Raw genomic sequence first — 12,111 nt, 5'->3', positions numbered from 1 at the left:
AAGAGTCTGCCTTATAAGTTAACGGACTACATCAGTGATCCATTCCTTACCACTTTCACAGCCAACCAACCTATGCTGTACATTAGATACAGCAAGGGTGTTCACCTGTGAGCCCAACTGTAACACCGTATACATGTATGTATATATGTATGCATATATATATATTTTTCCCTCTCGTGCATTCACCCTAAACCTGACGGCAGAGCCTATGTTTTTGTTGTTCAGACAAGCTGGATGGTTTGAGGAGCGGCAATAAACGGAAGCGAGGCTGGCATGACAGCGTTGCGCACAGATTGGAGGATTACCTTCAGCTTCCTGATGACTATAACTCTCGTTCTTCAGAACCTGGAAAGAAACGGGTAAAGAAAATAACTTAAATTCTTAATTGCTCATGTGTGTACTTGCTGTGCTTGCTTTACTTAATATATGAAATACATATCGCCAATGCTTCCTTTGAGCATTATGGTTTGGCAAAAGAGATGAGTGATTTATCATATGAAACAAATTTCATAAAATGTTGCATATGTTTATCTTGAGTATCAAGCATGCTCCAGTACAAAACATATCAAAATAGATTAATGTTTTGGGGGGTATGAAGTACCTCTGTTTCTCCTCTTTTCCCTCTGTCCAGATCTCATTTGGTTGCACATTGTCAAATAGTAGGCAGGTTGCCTCTTACCAGCAACCTGAAACATATGCAAGAGCAAGCCAGCAGCAACCAGCTCTTGCTCTTGTCTTCCCTTCACCCCTCCAACAGGGCGAAATGTCTGGCCTTGCTTGCAGCAAAACTGGGCTGGGAACTACTAGAGCAAGAGTTCAAACTAGTATCTCTTCACTGATTGCGTTATGCATCGGTGTCCTAACGTGTTGTGCTGCCACACTGACTCCAAAAAGATGATATTTGTATTGCTTAATACTTTAGAGTTTAAAGTATAACTTTTATGTTGACTGGTGATGTTCCCAAGGTGCAATAAAGTCACGTCAGAACAGCAGGAAACAGTTCATGTATATGTGAAGGGGAGTGAATGAAATCAAAAGAAGGGTCCTACCGGCCATAAAAATAAAAAAACAATAATTTTTGTGAATAGGGAAAATTTGCACCTTCAACGAAGTAAACCATTATTTGCTGATAAATGACATTGCATTTGCGATCTGCGCAAAAACTAAAGTTACCTTTATACACTTAATTAAATAATTTTCAAAGAGGGAGAATTCATCCATAAATGTTGTGTGCAGCTTGCCAACAATTGAAGTACTAATTCACATACAGTTGAAATTGCAGCATTTAGAGAGTGAATGGAGTAAGCAAATTTGAGACTGAACTATTCTTGTTCCATGTGTAGTTTTTTTGTCTCATCAGCAATTAACCGATAAGGGATTAAGGGGTTATGGGGAGTGGGCAGGGAAGTGGACCGGCATGATCGGATCAGCCATGATCGTATTAAATGGCAGAGCAGGCTCAAGGGGCCATATGGCCTACTCCTGCTCCTATTTCTTATGTTCTTATATTCTTAATTCCAGAGTTCTGTACTATTTAGGGTCAAGTGTGAAAGTTGACAGCTTTGGTTAAAATACCATTGTTGTGTTGTATTCATTTTGTAATATGCCAACTCTTAAGCGATGGGATATATCATTTTTAATGTTATTTTTAGCCAGGGAGTTATTTCTGCTCTTTCTTTTCTGTAGCCCTTTCCCTCAAACCATGACAAAATGCTGCTTGATCATAAATCTACCAATGAAAAATATACTATTAGGAAAATTAACTTGTAAAATAAATTCCAATATGTGAATGCTTCTGCACATAATTTCAGATTGCTTTGAAAGACAGGTGGGCGGGGAGGAATATAATATATGTATCTGAACTGCCCCCAATATGCTTTAGGTGAGATGGGCAGACTTGGAAGAAGAGAAGGATGCTGAGCGCAAACGAGCCATAGGATTTGTGGTTGGACAAACAGATTGGGAGAAAATAACAGATGAAAAGGGCGAATTAGCCCAGCGTGCATTGAACCGCACTAAATATTTCTAAGAAAAAAAGTTTGAATTGTTTTTTACAATGAGGTAAGCAATAATCAAAATCAAATTCGTTTTAAAAATTGTGTCTGAAAGTTTTGTGAAATGTATTTCTTTTCTGCGTGTATGGTATCAAGTAGGTCGACTGTAGGAACAGGAATCCAGTTGTAAGCATCCAGGACAAGTTTGTAATTTTAGTTCTAATCAGCATCTGGTTGAAATGAACAGCCACCTTTTAAAAACACATGCCTTTATCATTGCATTTGTTGGAATAAGGAATAAAATCAGTTTTGATATTCTGAATTCAATAACTTCATATCATCATCATAGGCAGTCCCTCGAAATCGAGGAAGACTTCCACTCTAAAAGTGAGTTCTCAGGTGACTGTATAGTCAAATATGGGAATTACAGTCTCTATCACAGGTGAGATAGACAGTGGTTGAAGGAAAGGGTGGGTAGGGGGGTCTGGTTTGCCGCACGCTCCTTCCGCTGCCTGCGCTTGTTTTCTGCATGCTCTCGGCAATGAGACTCGAGGTGCTCAACGCCCTCCCAGATGCTCTTTCTCCACTTATGGCGGTCTTTTGCCAGGGATTCCCAGGTGCCGGTGGGGATGTTGCACTTTATCAAGGAGGCTTTGAGGCTGTCTTTGAAACGTTTCCTCTGCCCACCTTTGGCTCGTTTGCCTTGTAGGAGTTCTGAGTAGAGTGCTTGCTTTGGGAGTCTCGTGTCAGGCATGCGAACAATGTGGCCCATCCAGCGGAGCTGGTCGAGTGTGGTCAGTGCTTCGATGCTGGGGATGTTGGCCTAACATGGTGCGCTAACGTTGGTGCGTCTGTCCTCTCGGGATTTGCAGGATCTTGCAGAGACATCGTTGGTGGTATTTCTCCAGCAATTTGAGGTGTCTACTGTATATGGTCCACGTCTCTGAGCCATATAGGAGGGCGGGTATCACAATAGCCCTGTAGATCATGAACATGGTGGCAGATTTGAGGGCGTGATCTTCAACTACAGGTCACAGCTGAGCCAAATAGTTTTTTTTTGCAACAGTAAATAATCCCCACACGCACAGACACACACACCAAAATAAACTGTAAAAAAATCACAAAACATTCACAAGACACTTAACAATCTAATCACCGTCCTTGGGGCTGCAATGCTGGTTTTTCTCGGGCTGTGTTTTTCACCCAGAGTACGGCCGACCGAAGTGTTCTGAAATCCGGAAATACCCAAACCTTAGCCCGGGTGTTTCCGAATTCAGGATGTTGGAAATACATTCCAAAATCGGGAGATACCTGAAATCCGGAACGGCCTTAGTCCTGTGGTTTCCAGATTTCGGAAGTCGAACCTGTACTGTCTAGAGACAAAGGCACCAGAAGTAGGGATTAGGTATAGAAGCATAGAAATTTCAACACAGGAAGAAGGAAGCCCTTTGACCTGTCCTCATCATCATTATCATCATAGGCGGTCCCTTGAACGAGGATGACTTGCTTCCACATGAGTTCACAGATGTTTCAATGATATTCCAGTCCTGAACTCCAATTGAAGGGGTGGAAGATGCCTGTGCGTGGATTTTTTTAACGTGTGGTGACCGTTGCACATCAGCTACCACACAGGTTTGACAGAGCTAGGCCTTTATCCAGTGGCCAGGATTAACCAGGACGACTGGAGACCTGCTATGCTGCACGGACCAAGTGCGCGCACACATCGCAGTGTGGGCAGGCCCGTGTTGCCCCTGGGCCCTCGGCTCTTCTGGGCCCCGTATCCAGTTTATTTAATCAGTTAATTAAATAAATGTGGAATTACAATGCTAGGCTCAGATACGACAGGATTGGTTCACTCATGTCCTCGAGGGAAGGATATCTTCCGTCCTTACCCGGTCTGGCTTATATGTGACTCCAGACCCACAGCAATGTGGTTGACTCTTAACTGCCCTCTGAAATGGCCCACCAAGCCACACAGTTGTAACAAACTGCTACAAAAAAACAATAGGAATAAAATCGGCGGACCACCAGGCATCGACCTGGATGGGGTGCTAATCAAGCAGATTGCTTTGTCCTGGATGGTGTCGAGCTTTTTGAGTGTTATTGTAGCGACACTCATTCAGGCAAGTGGAGAGTATTCCATCACACTCCTGACTTGTGCCTTGTAGGTGGTGGGAGGAGGCTTTGGGAAGTCAGGAAGTGAGATACTCACTGCAAAATACCCAGCCTCTGGCCACAATTTTAAGTTTCCGGTCAATGGTGAACCCCAGGATGGCGGGGGATTCGGTGCTGATGAGCAGGTTATTGGTGCGTAAGTGCTGCTTAATAACACTGTCATCGACACCTTCCATCACTGCTGATGATTGAGATTAGACTGATGGGTCGGTAATTGGCCGGATTGGATTTGCCCTGCATTTTGTGAACAGGACATACCCGGGCAATTTTCCTTTGACCTATCATACTTATGCTAGCTCCACAAATGAGCTCTCTACTCGAATCATATTTTCATGCTCTTTCCCCATAGCTTTTAATATATTTTTTTAAGTGTTTAATTCGCTCGTGTTATTTACTCAGCGTCAGTAGTTTTGGTACACATTTCATAATGGCCCTTTGTGGAGTAGGAATTTCCCCCTTTATGCGTCGAGTACTAATTCTGAGTTTGCACCCCCTTGTTGTCAACCTGTGGAAATCTACTATTTGAAACACTTCATGAATTTTAGCGTTTCTTTAGATCCCTTGCTACACTGTGAATACAGCTCTACATTTTCACGTCTTTCATCAAATTACATCCCTGCTATCAACTTACTGAATCTATACATTTCCTTTTTCATGGCTCCAATCCATTTTATAATGGACTGCTAGGACTGCATGCAGTACTTCCCCAATAATGGCCTAACCAATATTTTCTATAGGATCATCATCACTCCCTTGTGATATTCATAATCTAGTTTACCCCTTTTATGGGCTTTTCACTTGAAAGTCTGCTTTTAAGTGTGCGTATCTATACCCCTAGATCTCGGTTCCCCTCTCCATTGAGAATTTTACCATTTGGTATACATTTCCAATTCTGTTTGTTTCCAAAATGTAACATTTCACATTTATTAACATTAAACTGAATTTGACTCACCTGCTCACACCACTAACCAGTGTTCCCTTTAAGTTGCACGGCCACACAGCTCTCTGGACTTTTTGCGCAGCCAGCTTTCCAATGGTGAAAACTGTATTTTGAATGGGCTGCGCAGCTCCTTAAGAACATAAGAAATAGGAGCAGGAGTAGGCCATTTGGCCCCTCAAGCCTGCTCCGCCATTTATTACGATCATGGCTGATCCGATCCTGGATTCAGGTCCACTTCCCTGCCCGCTCCCTATAACTCCTTATCCTCTTATCGGTTAAGAAACTGTCTATCTCTGTCTTCAATTTATTCAATGACCCAGCTTCCACAGCTCTCTGAGGCAGTGAATTCCACAGATTTGCAGCCCTCTGAGAGAAGAAATTCCTCCTCATCTCAGTTTTAAATGGGCAGCCTTTATTCTAAGATTATGCCCCCTAGTTCTAGTCTCCCTTATCAGTGGAAACATCCTCTCTCTATCCACCTTGTCAAGCCCCCTCATAATCTTATACGTTTCGATAAGATCACCTCTCATTCTTCTGAATTCCAATGAGTAGAGGCCCAACCTACTCAACCTTTCCTTATAAGTCAACCCCCTCATCTCTGGAATCAACCTAGTGAACCTTTTCTGAACTGCCTCCAAAGCAAATGTATCCTTTCTTAAATATGGAAACCAAAATTGTATGCAGTATTCCAGGTGTGGACTCACCAAAACCCTGTATAACTGTAGCAAGACTTCCCTGCTTTTATACTCCATCCCCTTTGCAATAATGGCCAAGATTCAATTGGCCTTCCTGATCCACTTGCTGTACCTGCATACTAACCTTTTGTGTTTCATGCACCAGGTCCCGCTGTACTGCAGTACTTTGCAATCTTTCTCCCTTTAAATAATAGCTTGCTCTTTGATTTTTTTTCTGCCAAAGTGCATAACCTCACACTTTCCAACATTATACCCCATCTGCCAAATTTCTGCTCACTCACTTAGCCTGTCTATATCCCTTTGCAGGTTTTTTGTGTCCTCACACATTGCTTTTCCTCCCATCTTTGTATCATCAGCAAACTTGGCTATGTTACACTCAGTCCCTTCATCCAAGTCGTTAATATAGATTGTAAATAGTTGGGGTCCCAGTGCTGATCCCTGCGGCACCCCACTTGTTACTGATTGCCAACTTGAGAATGAACCATTTATCCCGACTCTCTGTTTTCTGTTAGTTAGCCAACCCTCTATCCATGCTAATATATTACCCCCACCCCATGAACTTTTATCTTGTGCAGTAACCTTTTATGTGGCACCTTGTCAAATGCCTTCTGGAAGTCCAAATACACCACACCCACTGGTTCCTCTTTATTTACCCTGTTCGTTACATCCTCAAAGAATTTCAGCAAATTTGTCAAACATAACTTGCCCATCATAAATCCATGTTGACTCTGCCTGAGTGAATTACGCTTTCCCAAATGTCCTGCTACTGCTTCTTTAATAATGGACTCCAAAATTTTCCCAACCGCAGATGTTAGGCTAACTGGTCTATTGTTTCCTGCTTTTTGTCTGCCTCCTTTTTTAAATAGGGGCATTACATTTGCAGTTTTCCACGCTGCTGGGACCTCCCCAGAATCCAGGGAATTTTGGTAAATTACAACCAATGTCTCTACTATCCCTGCCGCTAATTCTCTTAAGACCCTAGGACACAATTCATCAGGTCCAGGGGATTTATACGCCTTTAGTCCCTTTATCTTACTGAGTACCACCTCCTTAGTGATTGTTCTTTCCCCACCCCCCATAGCCACTTGACTATCCACTGTTGGGATATTTTTAGTGTTCTCTACCGTAAGGACTGATACAAAATATTTGTTCAGAGTTTCTGCCATCTTCAAGTTTCCCATCACTAATTCGCCAGTCTCGTCCTCTAAGGGACCAACATTTACTTTAACCACTCTTTTTCCTTTTTATATACCTTTAGAAACTCTTGCTATCTATTTTTATATTTTGTGCTAGTTTACTTTTATATAGTCTATCTTCTCTTTCTTAATCATTTTTTAGTCATTCTTTGCTGCCTTTTAAAAGCTTCCCAATCTTCTGTTCTACCATTAGTTTTGACCACTTTGTCCTTGTTTTTAATTGGATACCATCCTTTATTTCTTTAGTTAGCCACGGATGACTATCTTCTTTTACACCCTTTCCTCCTCACTGGAATATATTTTTCTTGCGAATTATGAAATAGCTCCTTAAATGTACGGCACTGTTCATCAACCGTCCTACACTTTAATCTATTTTCCCAGTCCAGGGTATTTATCCGCCTTTAATCCCATTATCTTACTGAGTACCACCTCCTTAGTGATTGTTCCTTCTCCCTCCCCCTCACCCCCCACCCCCCCCATAGCCCCTTGACTATCCACTGTTGGAATATTTTTAGTGTCCTCTACCGTAATGACTTTAGCCAACTCTGTCCTCATACCTTTGTAGTCTCCTTTATTTAAGCTTAGTACACTTAGAGGCCACGAACCAAAAAAAAGATTAACAGGAACATTGCCTCTAAGCTATGGCCATATACATTATTCCTGCCGCTCCCCCTTCCCCCTCAATTTGGTAACGGAAAACTTTGATACTCCGTTTATACCTATACCCAACTTGTACGTAATATTTTCTTCGCGATTAATAGGCGCAGAAAATCAAAGCTCCAGACTATCACTATTGGGACAATTTTAAAAATCAATTCTGAAAATTAAAATCATTTTAGAACCCAGTCCAGATCTGATGCTCGAGTTGTAAGCCAATTCCCAGAAGGCAAACAATTTTCTAATTACTTTGCATATGGGGAAGCCGAACACTGCATATGAAGTTGGCAAAGCGTCTTTATACCATGTACTGGATAACAACCTTTTCCTGCCAAGATATTTTATGGTATGGTTCCTGGAATGTACCCTTTGTGGCTAATTTTCACCCCTCCCTGAAGACTTTGCTTGGATAGGTTGACATCTCGCAGAGAGATCCTGTTTTCAATTAGTCCGCGTGAGTGAGGATTAAGGACATGTCTTACTTGCACGTAAGCCTAAAAGTCGCTGGTCTTGGTGATCAAAGCTGCTGGTATTGCATCATACCCTAACCTGTAGTTGCTGTCGAGAGGAAGTAACATTTGGGATGATGTATATACAATGTGCTCCTGTGGTCCTAGCACCACAATCTCAGGATTTTCAGGACCATACTTGGGAAGTTTTTTGTACGTTACTGACTCACTTGTACAACGTTCTCCGTTAAATACAACCTCAATTTAATGCGGGGAGGGAGATGTATGGTTCCTCTAATGATGTGTCTCTTGCATAATATCCTCTCCCAAGTTTTTCTGAGATTTTTCAAAGCTCCCATATAATCGTCTCTTGTCACTTTCTGCATTGGGGCAACTGACAAAAAAACTATCTTGTTTGATTTTGTTAAATTGCAAATAGCTGCTGACACTTGTAAAATCAGCTAGTTAATAATATAACTAATAAAATGAAACTTTTCTTCAGCCTACTTTACTGTTTTAAGTGTTAATTGGATTAATTATAATAATTTTTTCCATTTCCTCTAGGCTCCGTGATAACGGTGGAGAATGCTGGGAAGAGATCTTTCATAGAGGTTGGGCAGACAAGAAATTTCACAAGACTTTGAGTTTTTTGTTTTATTTTATTGTTACACTGAATGTACGAGCACTAGACTATTGGTGGTTGACTTCTCTTATTAGCAGCCTGTGAGAATATTTTTTAAAAAGTTAATCGATAGTGTTATTAAAAACTAAGTTGAAACCACACTAATTGTAATCCAGTGTGTTCTGAGCCTGCTATCATGGCTTTGCTTCATCAGCTCGTATTTTTTTTATACTGTATTGCTGTATTGTTCCTTGCTCTGTCCATGCCAACTGTAATTTTAAGGAGCAATAAAGTTAACTTGAAACCATGGAACAGTTCATGTGTCTGCACGCCATGGGCTCCAACAAATGTGTATTTATTAAGTGTTCAGTATTTCTGTTTTTCATTTGAAATATCATGTCCGCCTTGATTTTGGCCATTGAATTCTTCTCTTGCCAATGGACCATCCCAACTTATTTTAACACTTGGAAGAAGTCACAGTTGAGGATTTCTGTGGGGGATGGAGAAGTGCACCACAGTTGTGCTGAAAGAGGAGTGTACTATTCCAAACTGTACCACGTTGCTGGAGTGTGTGCACTTCCAGCACCTACTGGATCATCATTTCCGCGATTGCACCAGTTATATGAACTGCTTTCTTGCTGCTAAATAATTTGAGACAAATGTAGCTTCAGTAAATGAGAAGAGTTTCTCCTCCTAAGAAATGTTACTGCCGCAGTATTTATTTGGGGGGTTCCCTTTTGGCCATTTGTATCTGCTGTAGATGTACCTCATTTACTGCCTGAATGCAGCTGTGAAATGGGGCAGGAGTGAGAATGAAACGTTGCAATTCAAATGCATATTGGAAATTCTGCAATATTTTTTTCAATGTTAGATAAAAAAAATTCCCTGACTTGAAGGGGATAAATGTTACTAAAAGAAGCTGGTTTTAAAATCTATTTGTGGGAGTGTAGATGCGAAAATTGTGCTTTATGGTGGTGGGGGGAGTATAATCCTCCAAGTAATCTCATTCTGTGAGCTTGGTAATTGGTTACGTTCTTTAGTTTTTTGGTTACTGATGAAATATTTAAGATTTCAAAATTACAGAAGCAAATTTCTAAACGTTAATTGGGCACTAAGCACATCAAAGTGATTAATTTAAATTTCAATATAAAAAGATTACATTTTGGAAATTTGTAGTCGTAAATATTATAGTTGGCATTCATTTCATACTATACAGACTAAACTGCTGAGCAGAAGGGACAAGCATTTATGTTATGCTGTTGTCCCACAATAACTGGAAAATATATCACCTTTTCAATCAACTTAGTTTGTGTCCTTCCTTCAACAAACTGGCATTTCTTTTTAAAATGAGTGTGCATGGAACTGTTTAAATTTCAGTCACATGTCGGTAAGAAGCAATAACAGACAAGAACTTTTAAAATACCATTTTTTAGTGTTCCCTTTTATAATTTAGGAAGTCTTGTTTTCAAAATGAACACGCTATCTGTGTGTCCAGTTTGCAACTCCTAATGGAATGGTTCATTGCCTCGATAGGCATTTTGTTTTTGGTTTTTTTGATCTTTTATTTTCTGTGGTTTCTTTTGCCACACACCATGCCTGACCTAAAGAGCGGGCAGATCTCTGCCATGCTTATGTTAATGTCCTATTCCAACCACTAGGAAATCTGTCCAAATTGCCTAAAACGACACTCCTTGCTTCTACTTGGTGACTTTACTGCTGAGAAATAAAGAGTATCTTCGTTTTGAAATGTGATTTTCACATGGCCTCTGAGCTTCCTTCATAAATAAACATCTGAGAAAACATCCGTGCATCGGACTGCACATCGGTAAGCATGCTGCACTGGCAACTTAGGTTTGTTATATATAGCCAATGTCTTCATGCTATGTACATCAGCTAGTTGGACTTCAATAGCCTCTTCCTGTCCTGTGGTTTCCGAGGTACACATTGAGAATATTGAAAACCGAATTAGGATAGTTAAAAGATAGTGATGTTCCTGGTATCTTTTGTAGGTATTTTAGTAATTAGGTTTAATGCTGCAGGTAGATCATTAGGTTTACACAGAATATGGCCTGTATGGAATGTAAAACAAAATAGAGCTTGCTGGAGATGTACCAGCTTGTCTCATTGCCATATACAGGCGCCAATATCAAGTCTTTATTAATCAGCTATAACAGCGCTAATTCTTGAGTTACAATTCATTTTTATCATTAACTTTAAACTAAACTGCCATAGTGTTTTTTGCTTGTATCTTATTTCATGGCATTGACCTGTCTTCACTGGAAGGCATGTCACCCTCCTATATTTTTTTTTTAAAGTACAAAACCGATTGTAACAATCCAATTTTGTGAGCTACAACTGGAAAAGCAGAAGCGAAAGAGCATATAATTTGAATGGATTTAACCATATTAAATAAATTGCAAACTACATCAACTGTTTGCACCCAAGATACAAAAGATTGGTACAGCACATGATCTCTTAATATTTTAAAGTACTTCAACTTTGTTGCAGTTTGTCATGAATTTAAATAAGAGCTTTGAACATGTAAGCAAAGATAAAGCATGAATTAATTTATTTAAAAAAAAAATTTGAATGAAACAACAAATGTACTAACTAACTCCCCTGTCTGAAGAACACAACAGATTTATCTTGGTTTCTTTGTAGTGATCACAGCTCATTACAACGAAACTGGTATTGCATGCCATTTTTTACTTCTACGCAAACTCTCTTTGGACTTGGATTAAGTTACTTGTAAGCTTTTCATGATTTTTGTGAATCACATTTGCATTTATACCATTGCTAAATAACTGAAGAAACAAATTAGGGACCAAGAAGATTTCAAAAACTATTTAAGCTGTATTTTTTTTTAAACTTGCTGGATTTTCATACATTTGGATTTTGCTGTAGCAGAAAGGGGCAGCTTGGAAGTCATGGGTTTACTGGAGGTAATGAACTGGATGAAAGTGTCAAATCTGCTACAGTCGTGCCTATTCCCAACGTTTGACAACATTCTTTCCATTTTCACTAACACTTGTGGAGTTTGCTCTAAAAGGTTTAGAGTGTTCACTTGGCAAGAGTATGAAAATTTGATTTTGAAAAAAATCCTAGCCACAATAATTATTGGTCCTTCGAAGTTAACATTAGATTTGCACCCAGTTGATTAGAATTGGAAAGCAAACAGTTTCACTTTGCTAAGTATCCGGAATAATTGTACACACTTTAAATGATTGAATCAGCACCTTTGCAGCAAACAAAGGTTGGTACAAGGTAGAAAAGTAGTAAAACTTATACTCGGGAGAACATGACCACTTCATGGTGTTGTATTAATTCCTATAGAAAATTGATGACACGATCTAAACACTCAGGATGTGGCATTTTGGCTACTG

The 12,111-nt window shown here is 40.1% G+C and overlaps 1 protein-coding gene across 2 annotated transcripts in view; it reads left to right on the top strand.

The window, feature by feature from the left end:
* ylpm1 (YLP motif containing 1) overlaps positions 1-9,060 on the top strand; it is a 153,884-nt gene extending 144,824 nt beyond the window's left edge. For both annotated transcript variants that reach the window (XM_070879577.1, XM_070879576.1), the window contains 3 exons: positions 226-359; positions 1,883-2,061; positions 8,671-9,060. In XM_070879577.1, the coding sequence (XP_070735678.1) occupies positions 226-359; positions 1,883-2,029 (281 nt within the window). In that variant the 3' untranslated portion in view covers positions 2,030-2,061; positions 8,671-9,060. The remainder of the gene's footprint in view (positions 1-225; positions 360-1,882; positions 2,062-8,670) is intronic.
* Positions 9,061-12,111: the final 3,051 nt, after the last annotated feature.

The sequence above is a fragment of the Pristiophorus japonicus genome, chromosome 4, assembly GCF_044704955.1.
Source record: "Pristiophorus japonicus isolate sPriJap1 chromosome 4, sPriJap1.hap1, whole genome shotgun sequence".
Lineage (NCBI taxonomy): Eukaryota > Metazoa > Chordata > Chondrichthyes > Pristiophoridae > Pristiophorus > Pristiophorus japonicus.
This window is presented reverse-complemented; position numbering and strand designations above follow the sequence as displayed.